This window comes from Paramacrobiotus metropolitanus, unplaced genomic scaffold (assembly GCF_019649055.1).
Source record: "Paramacrobiotus metropolitanus isolate TYO unplaced genomic scaffold, Prichtersi_v1.0 Parri_scaffold0000092, whole genome shotgun sequence".
Classification (NCBI taxonomy): domain Eukaryota; kingdom Metazoa; phylum Tardigrada; class Eutardigrada; order Parachela; family Macrobiotidae; genus Paramacrobiotus; species Paramacrobiotus metropolitanus.
In genome coordinates, this window is record NW_026570312.1 from 272,048 (window position 1) to 286,227 (window position 14,180).

Consider the following 14,180-nt stretch of genomic DNA (forward strand, 5'->3'; position numbering starts at 1 on the left):
CATATTTTGAAAAGCTACGTTCTAGAACTGGATCCTTCTTGAATAGTGGACAACCGAGGCGAATTGGTAATTTTCTTTCGCATACCTGAACTGCGATAGCATATAAATTCGTTTCCATCGAGAAACGCGACGAACCATAGTCTGTTTTAATTCACGACCTCCTCAGTGCACCATGCTGATTTACGGCGACGTAGCGCACCAAGTATGCGGATGGAACGCGGTGGACGTCCTCGTCGACGGATTGCTCCAGCACGGCCGTGCCATCAACACCGTGGAGAGCGGCCTTATCGTGGATTTCGAGTGTACCACCCAGTGCGCGCAGCACGTCGAATTCGGCAACATCTTCCACACCGAGCATTTCTACAACAACGCCTACAACCCGGGTGACGCGGTGCAGGTGCTTTTGCGCCCCCATCCCACCGCGCCCTGGACGTGGTACCCGGGGAAGGCGGTGGCCCTGGGAGAGTACGACCCCCAGGGGCGGGGCCGCGATGCGCAGTACGTGGAAGTGCAGCTGCCGTACGGCGCCGTCATGCAGCTGGTCCCCCGTTTCCAGGTCCGCCGACCGCCCTCGGAGGACGATTGTGAGGGCGCGCGGGTGGAGGGGTGGGCGTTTGTCACCCGATGCTGTCAGCTGCCGGCCGACTGGGATAAAGTTCTGCCCGCGGTGCGGGAGCGCTTCCAGTTCTCACTGAATCAGCATCGTCTACTGTGCACCGTCGTACACGGCCAGACACTACTCTATCTGCAGCGCGAAGCTGGCACCCCAATCACAGCTCAGAAAGTGGTAAGACCGTTACGGTTCACGTCGCGATGGCATCTTTTGATTGGCTTTTTTTATTACAGTACTTGCTCGGTCTGTTGCTGTCGTAATTGATTTATTATTAAAAAAATAATAACTAGGTATACAGTTTATACTGTACAGTGTACGCATAATTATTGATGATGTCTACACTGGGTAACGTGCTTTTTGAGAGAACATAAGAGAAAAGGACCACTCAGTTTCTGAAGCAGGGAATCAGTGTAGCTTTTATGCGAGGTAACGCTGCTTGTGTTCAGGAATCGTTTTGCATCGATAAGAGACTGGATGAAATGTATTATGTGCTGGAATGATGAGAACCCCAAAATTTCGAGTTTAACCAATCATAATGTGAATGACCCAATATAAATTTTTCAATTATCGCGTATCAATAAATACTTACTGGTAAATTGATAATTGTTAGCTACTCCAAAGTTCTACAATGTTTTGCCCGCACAGCCGCTTCCAGGCTCACAACTGACGCACATGAGCGATTTCCTTCAGCATAAAGAGTAGTCTGTTATTACTGTGAAAATCTCTTTTCTGTCTAAAACAGTTTATGTTTGCATTTACAGCTTGAAATAGCTAGTTTATTGTACTTGTTTCTGAACTTTTTTAAATAGAAAAAAACTTTATGTGACGAAATCACAAAGGAAACGAATGGAATCAGAACTGGATAAAGGTTTTATTATTTGCATCTAGTTTATTATTGGTATTTCATTACGTTTATTTTGCAGGAAGAAGCCTTTGAACTAGCGAAGAATCCGAAGCCGGATAGCGGCACGTCCGTGTCACCGAGGACGAAGCGGAAATTTTGGCGGACCAGTGCACCGCGACTAAAACGCCGGATTTCTTGTCTGTACAACGACGAAGCCGAGACCGAGCCGAGCCTGTCCCTTCCCCCGGAAATACTGCTGGAGATCTTCCAGACCCTGGACTCGATTGAGCGCATCCGCTGCCAGCGTGTGCATCCCCTGTGGAACCTTCTTCTCACCACCGACGCCCACTTCCCCGTGGTGCGCGTCTCCGGGATGGGCAATGACTACGGAGACGTGCTGTATCCGCAGCAGCACATCTACTGGGTTTTGGCCGGTCTGCTGACATGTCTCAACAGCCGCACCACGATGCTGGTTCTGACCGATGTGGAGGAAACTCATGCGTCGGATGATCTCGTCAAACTGATCCCGTACATTCGCGGGAATCAGCGCGTACCGGTGCTGGTGCTGTTTAAGTGCAAGTTCGATCACGGGCTGCACATGTCCCGTTTGGTGGCAGCCTGTTTTGCACTTGGTGAGAGATTGATATGGAAGAACTGTACCCTAGAGGATGGCAAACTGAAGGCAGTAGTAACGCAGTACACCTTTCGCCAACTGTCATCCGAGCAGATGGAACGGCAGCTGTGGGATCTGTTCGAGAGCAATCTGGTTCTCACGAAGCCGCTGAATCGGCCGGCGATTTCCCAGTGGTTCGTCGACTGCGTGGCTCAACGGCGCCAGGACCGATTATACGAGATTGAGCGGGTAAGGCGCTAATTTTGCGTTGCGCATCCACAGCTTTCCTAAAATACAAAAATTGCGTCGCGTTCTTGTGGTTGTCAACAGGCTATTGGCACATAAAACACAAATTCGTACGCCACCATTTCATCAGATAAGTTTTCATTTGGCGGGCATTCTCGTAGGTGCTCGACTCTTATCACAGCCGCGATCCGCGGTCGCCTGCAAATTCCCGTCCGCAGAAATGGACGCGGTCCGCTCTGCGTGCAGTGGATATCAGCCAGCTGACCGTCCTGACAGTAGCTGCATTGGACAAAGTAATGAACCCTCCGGCAGCGAAATAGACAGACTGTTCCGGATTGGTTCTCTTCTCATTAACTTTGTCTGTTGTTGATGTTTTCTCGTTTTGAATTACCTTTTTGTCAGCCTTACTGCTGATCTTTGTTCGCCACTTCGCAGTCGGTATATTCTCATTGCGGATCGAAAGAGACATCCATTAATCTTTAATAATAACGGTCACTTCATTTAGCTACTTCGCTGTGTGTAATTACCTTTTCTTGGAGCAAATTACAAAATTTAATAACTACGCTTTTTATTCATGGTAAAGAGCAGGTTACTCGTATTTTTGGGGGGCTATGGCCGCTATGCAGTATTTTGTGATGCAATGCCGCGCTCGCTCCGTGCACGTGTATAAATACAGTAAATATGTGTACATATATTAATATTTGGAAGTGGATCGATACCGATTACATGTGTGCACCGCATCGATTACCTGCAAGCTATCGATACATGTGTGCACCGCATCGATTACCTGCAAGCTATCGATAAAGAAATTTTTTTTCTTTCTCTTTCCATTACCTGGAATTTTCGGTGAACAACTAAAAAACGCAGATGTGATCAGTCTAATGCCTCGTTTCCACTTCAGTAGTTTCGTCGAGCACGCAAATGTGAAGTATGTTGAAATTTTCAGAGTACAGAATTTGTGTATTTGCTAATACAGACTGTACTGTGAAAGGTGATTGCAAAATTGTTTTTTTTAAAAAAATAGGAGACTGAATGGAAAGATATTTTTTGATGCCACAAATTGTTCAGTTTTGCAGCCGCGTTAAGAATTCACGCGTTATAAATTCAATTATTTCGGAGTAATGGAAAAAATTGTACGCGCAGTCATGTGCGTCCTAGAAACTGACCGGCTGCATGGAAACCGGACGGTGACAACGCATTCGATGGCCGTCATGCACAGTCGGTAGAGTGAAAAATGGATATACATTATACCCGGTACGCCCTCGGCACCGTGAGTATTGCACGTCAACTCTGCGTTTAATCCGCGGGCTGTGACTTTATCGCTAATCTTATTTAAATTTGCGGAAACCAACACCCTGCAAATGCTCCAGGTCCATTCAATACTACAAAGCACACTTTAACTTAGTCGCCAAAGCCACACACAGAAAAACAAAATGCCCAGCATAAACTCCGTCGACGGCCCGTCACTGATGACAGCGAGTAGTCGGGGCACATGGTGATGCACCGCACACGGGACACTCCTGCCCACCTGCAAAATGCCATCGTCATTGTGCCGCGCGGTTAGCCATGCCAGAAGGAGATTATCACACGAGCAAGTACCAGTCGCTATTTAAACGCTAATATAATTTCCCCATACGCGTACAACTGAATTCAGAGGCTCCATTGCTGCATACTACAGTGTATGATTCAGTAGCACTTCGTGCTAACGCGAACAAGCCAAGAGGAAGTCGATATCTCTACTTCGATTTGTCTCGTATTTCGGTCGCTGCGTAAAACGTCTTCCGGATTGGACACGCATGTATTCCTCCTCACAACGAAATTTTCAGCAATCCTCTCTTGTGTTAGTACAGAAAACATTCCTTATAAAAATCCCATGTAACTATACAGATCATCCAGGCCCGTAGGGAGACCCCTCGCCCATTTTCAAAAATGTACCCTCCCACAATTTTCATCGGATACTTTTTCTGAATACACCGTTGAACTCGCCGTGAAATTCTGAACAAAACGGTTGAGGCCGATTTTTGAAATTCGTTTACCCCCAAAAATCGACATCCACGGACGGTAGCCAATCCGACACCCTAGCCTTGGGGCTATTCCCCTTGGCCAGGGGGAATGCCCCAAGAACTGCGTTGTTGTATTGGCGACCGCCCGGGAAAACGAATTCTCCGATGAACGAAATTCAAGAATCCCTTTCAACCATTTTTTCAGAATTTTACGGCGATTTCAATGGTAGATTCAGAAAAATTATGAGATGAAAATTGTGAAAGTAGTACAATTTTGAAAACGCGCAAGGGAATTCCCCAAAAGGGACGCTGTCGTAACAGCGACCGCCCGATGATTTCGACTTGGGGGGATAGCGAATTTCGAAAATCGGCCACAACCGTTTTGTTCAGAATTTCACGGCGAGTTTAATGGTGTATTCAGAAAAATTTTCCAATAAAAATTGTGGGAGAAGTACATTTGCGAAAATGGGCGAGGGGTCTCGCTACGGGCCTGAGATCATCCATAGGTTTTCAGAAAAATTCAACCGAAATTAGAAACCTCCAGAGCAGATGCAAGAGCGTGCGCGACCGGTGATCAGTTTATTGTCCTATACGCAGAGTGACCGCCATATTATAAGAAAAATCGAAATGTAGTTTTGGAACGAAGATCTGTACTAACCAACTGGGTGGACGTTGCAGCTCGCAGGTTGGCCATATCCTGCTGCAGGGTCGCCACTGTAGCCGTCAAATTGGCGACGGTGGTCTCCAACTTGCCGACGGTGGTCTCCAGCTTGCCGACGGTGGTCTCCAACTTGCTGACGGTGGTCTCCAAGGTGCCGACTTTGGTCTTCAGCGTGCCGACGGTGGTCTTCAGTGTCCCGATGGTCGCTTTTCGTTTGACGCTGCTTGTCCGGAGCTCGTCGATGTCTTTCCGCAGTTCCTTGTTGTTTTGCAAAAGAACCTTGGTCTCTTCCAGCAGCTGCTGGTTCTGCTTGTGCAGCTGCTGGTTCTGTTTATGCAGCTGATACTGCTCAGCCTGCAGCTGATTCTGCTGGACCCGCAGCCGCGCCATGTTGTCCATGAGCTCTTGAAGCAGAGAGACCGACACGTGCTCCTGTGCAATGGCTAAAATCAGAATCAGCTATCAGGTTTACACAACTACGGATTAGTTCCAATACACCAGATCATGACACCAACAAGCACTTGCGATTTATAAAGCCGATTTATATAAATCATTTTAACCAGTTTCTACCAGCGCGACATTTTTTGTCATGTGAACTGGCTGTTGCCGGGTTAAAGATATCTCGCTGAAGAGACGTCAGGTGCTTTATTAAACCATCTATCTAGTACACATCGCGCAAATTTTAAAGAGGTCGAAAGATGTTCTCCAGTTTCACTGCCAGCGTCAGGAAAAATTAGAAACCACTAATATTGCACAATTCAATAGAATTTATTGGGCAATAGCCGCCAAGATAATAATGATTGCAAACGCCGGTACACTACGTGAAAGTTAAAATTTAAACATTAAAAAAACAACCAAAATCTCTATCTTCTCTTGGGTTAAAAGGTAACGTGCTCAAAACAGCCGTAGCATTTCCTTTTACAACGGCGAGACTGAAACGCTGCTTAATGAAAGCAGTATAACGCGCTTCTCCAGTTAAGTCTCGAATTTTACGGCCCATGAAATGTAACAGTTCACTGAAAGCGGGGCCAAATACTCCCAACGTCTCAATCGCTAAAGGATAAAAAAAGTTTCCATTTTGTACAATTCTAGTTCTAAATGCGCATTGCCGACCGCCGCGTTAGTTGGAGGCAGTTTGCTAAAGTTCCTAACAGAATGTCGAATGAATAATTCCAAGATTGCCACCTTACCGTATCGGCATTTTTGCGACATCGTTATTAATTCTTATTACAATGCTGCACTCCTTAGTCAGGCCAAACCAAGAGATTATGGTCGGTTCAGCCAGTGGTTGTACGTAAGATGGAATGGAAAAATTACGCCGGCGATGGAACTGAAAAATGTGTCGAAGTACAGAGTAGATGCTGATAACAGTAGTATTTTCCTTTCGCTTATCGCATGAAATGTAGCCGTCGTACTCGGGGAAGCAAGGTACCCAACTGGATTAAGAAACGGCGGAATAATAAGCGATATTCTTGAAGAATTTGTCAAAATTTTTGCAGTCAGTGTGTTGTCCAAGATAATCAAAGTTAACGAGGAAGCCGTGTGGGGGAACTAAATCCACAATAAGTCACAATAAGGCAAGGTCATCCTGGACGTCTGCGGGACGGTATACGTAGCGCCACTCCAGACTAGTATCAAAACATGACTGCGTAATATAAAATGCACTGGGTGCAGTTACATCAAATAAGTAAGAAATCGAGCATTATTCCATCGTAAAATTAATCTATTTACTCGTACAAGAGTGAATGCGGCACACTCTTAGCATTGCCCTCTATAGAAGTATGTCAATGCACGGCAGAACTGCGCAGGCGGCAGCTGCAGCTGTCCTTGCCCTGGCTGGGAAAATCAATAATATCTGTACTTGTAGTATCGATCCTTAGCGATGGGCTGTAAAGAGCTGTGGTGGTCGACTGGTGAGCGTGGAAATAGGTAATAGGGTTGCCATCCCACCCAAATTTTGGAGGTAGGATGCGATGGTAATGTGACCGTGTGTAGCCGGCAAGAAAGTTAACATGTTCACGGTTCACGCTGTGAGCATATCTGACGGGCGAAAATGCTTGTGAGCGTTTTTGACGGCAAAAGTGCTCACGAATGGTACCATGCAGTCCATAGGTAGATTTTTTCTGGAAAGTTACAGATATTAATACCTCAGAAAATTTTATTACTGTAACAATATGAGTTTGCGTTGTAGAAAATGCGTTTTCGGTAAAAGAATAATTTTTTTATCCCTTTCGCGCACGACGCAACAGTCAGGATGTATCAACTACATGATCTGAATGTCACAATTCGCCCGAATAACTATTTGTTTGCGCAGCATCCGGTTCAAGGTAATGGGAATTAAAGAATAAAATATTCTGTTTAAAAACCAGCTCCATAACATTTTCTTCGCTACTGGCACAATCAAAATTAAAAAAAAACTTTCTGTAAAAGGTTTGGGAAAATACGATGAACAGGTTTTTATTCAGAATTTTTCTCTGTGCATGCTTCTCACCAGGAACAAAATTACAAAAAGAAAAACCAAAATTTAATTTGCGTGACATGACTGATCGTCTAATTTCTTTTGTTCATTCCATTTTAGTATTTTCAGCAAGCGAATGTTGCGCGCTTGGACGGTTTTGAGAATAGAACGTAAATTAATATTTTGGTTGCAGAATAGTTTTATGGTTTTTATCACGGTGCAGGTAACCCGTTAAACACCTATTAAACACCAGCAGGGGTATTCGGCTGGCTGGGAGGATGTGCTGCACGAGCGGAAGCAAGTCATCGGCTTCAAATAAGACTACATCCGTCAGTACGGCAGCATCCCGCTTAGTGCCACCCGCTTAGTGCGGCAGCATCCGACTTGTTGTCGGTTGGTTGTCGTTCCGGGCAAGTCGGTTGGTTGTTGCCGATTTCCCTCTCTCCACCCTCTGTGGTCGGCATCTGTTGACCGACCTTTGAGGTTGGCGAAATCCTTCCGACCTGTGTGGTCGGTTGGACTTTGCCGACTTCTGTTGTCAGCTGTTGTCATAGGTCGACCTTCTGTTGGTCGACTTCCTTTGCCGAAGGTTGGTCGGCCACTTGTTGGTCGACTTCCCTAGTCGGTTGTTGTTCACCTACTTCCTTAGTCGGAGATTTTCGCTCGATCTGTGTGGTCGGCGATTTTCGTTCGACTTGGTTAGGCGCCATGTCCATGTTGGACGAGGTCGGCTTCGGCGCTTCTTCCGTTCCGTTGGGTGATTGCCGTCCGAGCTCGGTGGCTTTTGTAGCCGTTACCGAGGCTTGAGCTCTGTGTGAGCGCGGCTGTTGGTCGGCATGAGAAAATGTGGTCTCTGCCTGCAGCTGTTCCACACCCCCCCCCGGTCGGGTGGGACGGGGCTGCTACGTCAGCTGGGGTTTCCAGGACTGTTTTATCCCTGGCGTCCTCGAAACTGTCACCCGAGGTCGGATTCGAGTCGGCAAGGAGGATCCGTTCGTTACGCTTCTCCCTTGCCTCAGCCGACTTAGCCGAGTCGGTTGAGGACGGCTGACTCTTTTCCTGACCGTCGTACCGGAGTGAGTACTTTCCGGTCGTGTTCGCACGCCGAGAATAGTCCGTGTTGAACTTCCTGGCATATTCTCCCTTGGATTCGACATTGTGGTCAGATCAGGTCGGCTCTGATGGAGCGTTAAAAGTTTTATTAGTTAAGAAGAGAAAATCAAACAATGTTCTGTGTGAAGATGTTCGGTAAAATCAGGAACCTCTTTTGGTTCAGGAACTTCCGAGTGTCAGGAACGTCCGGTGAGATGTTGTTGTTGTTGTTGATGTGTCTGTTGGTGACTCAGAACACAGGGTGTTAATATACAGTACAATGGTACAGTAAAGTACGTAATAGTAGCACGGTGTAGTACGTCCTATACTACTGTGCTGACCAGTATGACGTAACAGGTTAAGTGGTTTTGCACTTCTGCCTACGTCACAGAATGCGGGCCGCGTGCAAAAGTTACAAAAAAAAACTGATGATTCACCCTGTGTTAGGCTATGAGAAGTTTCCCTTGCACGCTGATTGTATGCCCTTAAGTACTGATAAGCGGTCGTTCTGACGTCACAAGGAAGTACGAGAATTTTAGCGCTAATTTCCTCGAGAAAGACAAGTTATTTTTGGTCGGCCAGAAAGTTTATCTGGTCGGATATTTAGGTTTTAACCGTTAGAAATTAATTTTATTAATTAAGAAATTTTTCTGGTGGTCGAAACACGGTAAGAAATCAAAATAAAGAGAATTTCCGACCTGTTGCCGGTTAGCCTTTGTCTAACTGTCTAGACAGGTTCGTTGACCTAGCAGGTCGGTTCTCGACCAAAAGCAAAATTCCGAGTCGGTTTCTCCGTCGAAAATTACTTTTTCACCGTTCAAAAATTTAAATTTACGGATAGAAATTGTTTTCTACCGTTAGAAAGTGAAAAGCCGACCTAGTTGCGGCTAAAATCGACCTAGAACCGTTACTTTACCAGTGTCGGTGTCGGTGTCGGTTCCGCTCGATTTCCTCCGTCCGAGGTCGGAAATCCGTCGTTTCCGAACTGAAATCCGCGGGTAAAGTTGCGGGTCGGTGTTCAAACCGATGGTCCCCGTATTATGGAGTAATCCGTGCGCGCTGCAGACTCTCGTTCGAGTCTGATCCGTCAGTTGGGAGAAGAAAGTCCGTGCGTTTGGGAGTGTGCTCTTCAGTGTGGAAGAGACAGAAACTGTGCTCACCAGCTGGGGGGGAGAATCATTTCAGTGATCCTCGTTTTTCCGCAGCTGTAAGACGGCAAGCTCGTTCTGATCGAAGTCAGGGCAGAGATTGCTTCAGCAATCTAGACCGGAAACGAATTGGTTTCCGGAATTTTGTTAGACCGGAAACTCAGGAAAGTAATTTCCACAGGAGTACAGGGTACTCTGACGAAAGTTGCTCAAAATGCGTTAGGAGTGGTGCCTCTTGCAGCGACTCTGCGGGCAAAATATTGGGAATAACTAGTACTAAATACCAGTTTTTTTAATACGTAGTAAGTATGTATATAAACACAGTATAGTTAATATTTTAAAGAATTAATTAATTCATCAACAGACTGACTCCGTAACAACAAACAGCCAATCGAAATCTGCGACATCAAATGACATGTCCTTACCACTTGCTGAGGTGTCGGCGGAGTGCCAGCTTCGCGCTGCAGATAGAGTAGTGTCTGGCCGTGTACGACGGTGCACAGTAGACGATGCTGATTCAGTGAGAACTGGAAGCGCTCCCGCACCGCGGGCAGAACTTTATCCCAGTCGGCCGGCAGCTGACAGCATCGGGTGACAAACGCCCACCCCTCCACCCGCGCGCCCTCACAATCGTCCTCCGAGGGCGGTCGGCGGACCTGGAAACGGGGGACCAGCTGCATGACGGCGCCGTACGGCAGCTGCACTTCCACGTACTGCGCATCGCGGCCCCGCCCCTGGGGGTCGTACTCTCCCAGGGCCACCGCCTTCCCCGGGTACCACGTCCAGGGCGCGGTGGGATGGGGGCGCAGAAGCACCTGCACCGCGTCACACGGGTTGTAGGCGTTGTTGTAGAAATGCTCGGTGTGGAAGATGTTGCCGAATTCGACGAACTGCGCGCACTGTGTGCTACACTCGAAATCCACGATCAGGCCGCTCTCCACGATCTTTATGACGCGGCCGTGCTGGAGTACTCCGTCGACGAGAACGTCCACCGCGTTCCATCCGCATACTTGGTGCGTTGCGTCGCCGTAAATCAGAATGGTGCCCTGAGGAGGTCGTGAATTAAAACAGACTATGGTTCGTCGCGTTTCTCGATGGAAACGAATTTATATTCACCGATGGCAGTTCAGTTATGTGATAGAAAATTAAATTCGCCTTGGCTGTCCACTATTCAAGAATCCGGCGACTAATACAGTTCTAGGATCAGCTCTACAAAATATGTTCCAAAATTCGAGTGGATCTTGAGAAAAATGATTCGAAAATCGAATGCTAGTGAAACCAACATTTGTTAACGAAGCCGTGCCTCGGTGGGTGGGCGGAGCTGCCACCACGGAAAGCGGTCTAGCGAAGCAAATACGTGTACAGTTTAGTTTGGTTTATTCTTGAGCGGACATACTCTCGAGGCACTCACAAAAATCTGGTCAGAATGACATGCAATTAATACTTACCAAAAAAGGAACATCATAAGAGATATGTGGATTTTATCAACTGCAAAAACAGGCAATACAGATTACTCAACAGTTAACAGAACCACACTCCTGATCAGTGCTACTATTTTTTTCCGCTACCAGTGATTGCATCAAACACATTTACCAGCCTCATTGGTAGGATCCTCATTCCAATCCATGACATCGTGGATTTTTCGAAGGCGTTTTCTTTTGCAGCAAATAACAAAATGCCACGAAGTGACGAATTTTTGTTCATGACAGAAGGACGTTTTTTTGGTCGAGTATGCAGTACTTTGTGAATACACTTGAATCTGTACTACTTTGTGATGTCCTAGGTTGTCCTTCCTACCATGGCAACTAGTGTCATGACAGTTCAGCTGTGATACTGACGAGCTCGGTTAAACAGTTACTTATGAAAATTTAATCTAATTATTACAGCTCCAAGAAATGTGGCAGCGTAGCCCAACTGGTAAACAAGTCGAAAACAACGGTCATCATGGACTATCCTGCAACAAAACGACTAAAGGACGATGGGCGAGACATAAAGAAATGAACAGCATCGCGAAAAACTGTTGTGAAAGCGCTGGTTTTCCTTGTGAGGTGGAGCCGAACGGCTTGTCATCAACCACCGCAAAAAGACCGGACGGGATGACACTGATACCAGTTAGACAAGGAAAACCGATCGTTTGGGATGTAACCAGCTGGTGTACGGTTGCTGACTCTCATGTCACTGGAAGCTCCAAGAAATGTGGCAGCGTAGCCCAACTGGCTGAAAATGCGAAGCGTGGAAAGTATTCGTTTTGGAATACGGATACCTTTTCTACCCCTTTAGTAATGGAAACCCTTGGAGTATTTGGTCCGGCTTTAAGTGAATTTTTACATTTTATGGGTAGAAAAATTCGGGATTTGACAGGAGAAGCGCGTTCTACCGCTTTTCTTAAGCAGCGATTCAGCCTTGCTGTTGTCAAAGGAAATGCTACGGCTGTTTTGAGTACGTTACCTTTTAACCCGAGGGAGGACCGGGAATTTGGTTGTTTTTTTAATGTTTAAATTCTAACGATTAAGTAGGGTGTCAGCGCATGCATCTTTTGTTATTTGGGTGGCTATTGCCAATAAAGATGTTTTATTATTACAGTACTTATTATGCCTGTCACCTGTGTAGCTACAGTGAAAAGACATTCTTCCAGTGCCAGTAGGATCTAATAAAAACAGTGTTTTAAAGATCTAATAAAGTAGTGTTTCTGTTATGAATTTTGTTTTAGTACTGAGTATGTACTTGTGTGTGATGCTTATTAAAAGTAAGACTGGTTTCGTTTATTAAAAGATCAGTAAACGGCAAAAAAAAACAACTTTGTTAATGTTAACGTTTGCAATCTCGAACTTGAATCTACATTGGTTAACGTTAACTTGTTAACGTTTGCATTCTCATTTGAGAAAGACTATTTTTAAAGAAGTTGAATAAATTTTCACACTTCGCTTTTGAAAGTGTTAACTTAAAAATTTTGCATCGATTCTTGTGTCGGTGATCTGATCCGCGCATTTTGCGCGAAGAGCTCAAATTTTTCCGGCTGTTGCTGCCGGAAAACTGCGGGTTATAGCCTGTCCTTTTCCTGTTTTCAGCTTGCACTGGTTTCCTGGTTTCCTGTAACCACTCTTCGACGTCCCTGTATTTCCTGCTTCCATGACCTTTACCGATTTGTTTACCTTTTTCAACCTCTTCCCTTCTTCAAAAGCAATCGTCTCAATGACAGCGTGGTTTGAAGCAAAGTTTTGACGTGTTATGAAGCAACGGGATAAATAAACTATGGCATAATAAGGAAGTTATGTTCCAATTCCGGGACAGACAGACAGCGTGACACACAGAATTTTTTTAGTTTTGCTGAATTAGAGGACCTTCGCTGCGCTCCGGTCGACTAAATTGTAATAGAAAACATAAGTTGCCCGTCATTTTATTGCGATTAAATTTCTTCGTCGTGCCAGCATTCTCACCACCGCAGCATACTTCCAGATATCCGCTTGTCCGGCAGTTTAAAGGAGTACAGCGACGTACAGCTGCCGGCGCTGTGTGGAATGGCCAGCTGCTTGCTGAAATGCCGCACCAAGATACTGGTGCTGACTAATGTCAGCTTGTGCAAATTCGACGACTCGTTCCTCCTTATGCAGCACCTCAGACTGAGCAGTCGCATGCCGCTTCCGGTGTTCGATCGGCACAATTTCAGCGAGACGTTCGCTCGCTCGTGGATCTCGCTCGTTTGAGGACCTCATTGGCAATGTGGCTCGCGTAGCGGTGGAGTGTTCGTTACTGTGCCCGAGAGGGTGTGGACGCAGTGCGTTCTGCGCTCCAAGAAGGCAGCGTGAGGTCCGTTATATCGCACGATGCATTTAGAATGCCTCGCCGTTCGAGGGACTACAGTTACAGTCGTGGGATCTCTGCGCTGGCCATATGGTGGTGAAGAAGCGGCTGAATCGGCCGGCACTCGTAGAATGGATTGCTAACTGCACTGCGCAACAGCGTCACGCTCAGTTAGACACGATGGTGCTGGTCAGTCGGTTTGATTCGTTACTTGATTCAGAAACCAGTGGCCGCTTACTCTCGCAAAAGAAACTCTACTGTTATACCAGAGCGCCGATCCGCCGTCCGCTCGCTATCGCCACTGGGATTGGACGGTGTATATATACTCTGTGTGAAGTGGATATCACTGTCAGCAAACTTGCCGCGTTGACAGGACGCTAACTGAATAGGTCGCGCTGCGTTGGTAGATAATATTTAAGTTTTCAAATATTCTCGTTTTATTTGTGTCTCTTTCTGAATGCTTGTCCGCCCAACAACCAAGTACAGCGTATCCATTTATTCTACACTTTCTGGTATTTGTTTTATGTTTCCTGCAGCTCCGAGAATCGCTGCGGCTCATGTACATTGCCTAATGTGAGCGGCACACCGACAATTTGTTCACTGCCATTTTGCTAACCAACAACTTGCTGACGACGTTTTCCTGAACGACAAACTATTAATTTTAGTATTTACTGTTTACGGAACATTTCGTTGGAACTACA

General features: G+C 46.3%; 2 protein-coding genes across 3 annotated transcripts; one reads left to right on the plus strand and one right to left on the minus strand.

Moving 5' to 3' along the window:
- LOC129596597 (uncharacterized) lies at window positions 1–2,824 on the plus strand. The gene is made up of 3 exons (XM_055493923.1): window positions 1–787; window positions 1,537–2,319; window positions 2,478–2,824. Exons 1-3 carry the CDS (start codon window positions 173–175, stop codon window positions 2,634–2,636), a joined length of 1,557 nt encoding a protein of 518 aa, XP_055349898.1. The 5' UTR covers window positions 1–172; the 3' UTR covers window positions 2,637–2,824.
- Window positions 2,825–3,624: 800 nt separating this feature from the next.
- LOC129596565 (uncharacterized) lies at window positions 3,625–11,400 on the minus strand. 2 transcript variants are annotated; one of them, XM_055493891.1, is made up of 5 exons: window positions 11,272–11,400; window positions 11,127–11,166; window positions 10,104–10,887; window positions 4,978–5,412; window positions 3,625–3,844 (listed from the first exon to the last, which is right to left on the minus strand). In XM_055493891.1, the coding sequence occupies exons 3-5, from the start codon at window positions 10,356–10,358 to the stop codon at window positions 3,713–3,715; spliced, it is 822 nt and encodes a 273-aa protein (XP_055349866.1). In that variant the 5' UTR covers window positions 10,359–10,887; window positions 11,127–11,166; window positions 11,272–11,400; the 3' UTR covers window positions 3,625–3,712. The 2 variants fall into 2 exon arrangements, with proteins under 2 accessions (XP_055349866.1, XP_055349867.1); XM_055493892.1 differs by lacking the exons at window positions 10,104–10,887; window positions 11,127–11,166; window positions 11,272–11,400 and adding an exon at window positions 6,171–6,740 and having other exon boundaries at window positions 4,978–5,423.
- Between the last annotated feature and the right edge of the window lie 2,780 nt (window positions 11,401–14,180).

What these genes read in the sequence shown, in the direction of transcription:
- LOC129596597 (XM_055493923.1), top strand. Translation starts at nt 173, where the DNA reads ATGCTGATTTACGGCGACGTAGCGCACCAAGTATGCGGATGGAACGCG. An exon ending in CAATCACAGCTCAGAAAGTG is followed by an intron (nt 788 to 1,536) that starts GTAAGACCGTTA and finishes TTTATTTTGCAG; the next exon opens with GAAGAAGCCTTTGAACTAGC. An exon ending in GATTATACGAGATTGAGCGG is followed by an intron (nt 2,320 to 2,477) that starts GTAAGGCGCTAA and finishes GCATTCTCGTAG; the next exon opens with GTGCTCGACTCTTATCACAG.
- LOC129596565 (XM_055493891.1), bottom strand. Translation starts at nt 10,358, where the DNA reads ATGCAGCTGGTCCCCCGTTTCCAGGTCCGCCGACCGCCCTCGGAGGAC. An exon ending in CGCCGACACCTCAGCAAGTG is followed by an intron (nt 5,413 to 10,103) that starts GTAAGGACATGT and finishes GCCATTGCACAG; the next exon opens with GAGCACGTGTCGGTCTCTCT. An exon ending in CTGCAACGTCCACCCAGTTG is followed by an intron (nt 3,845 to 4,977) that starts GTTAGTACAGAT and finishes GGCATTTTGCAG; the next exon opens with GTGGGCAGGAGTGTCCCGTG.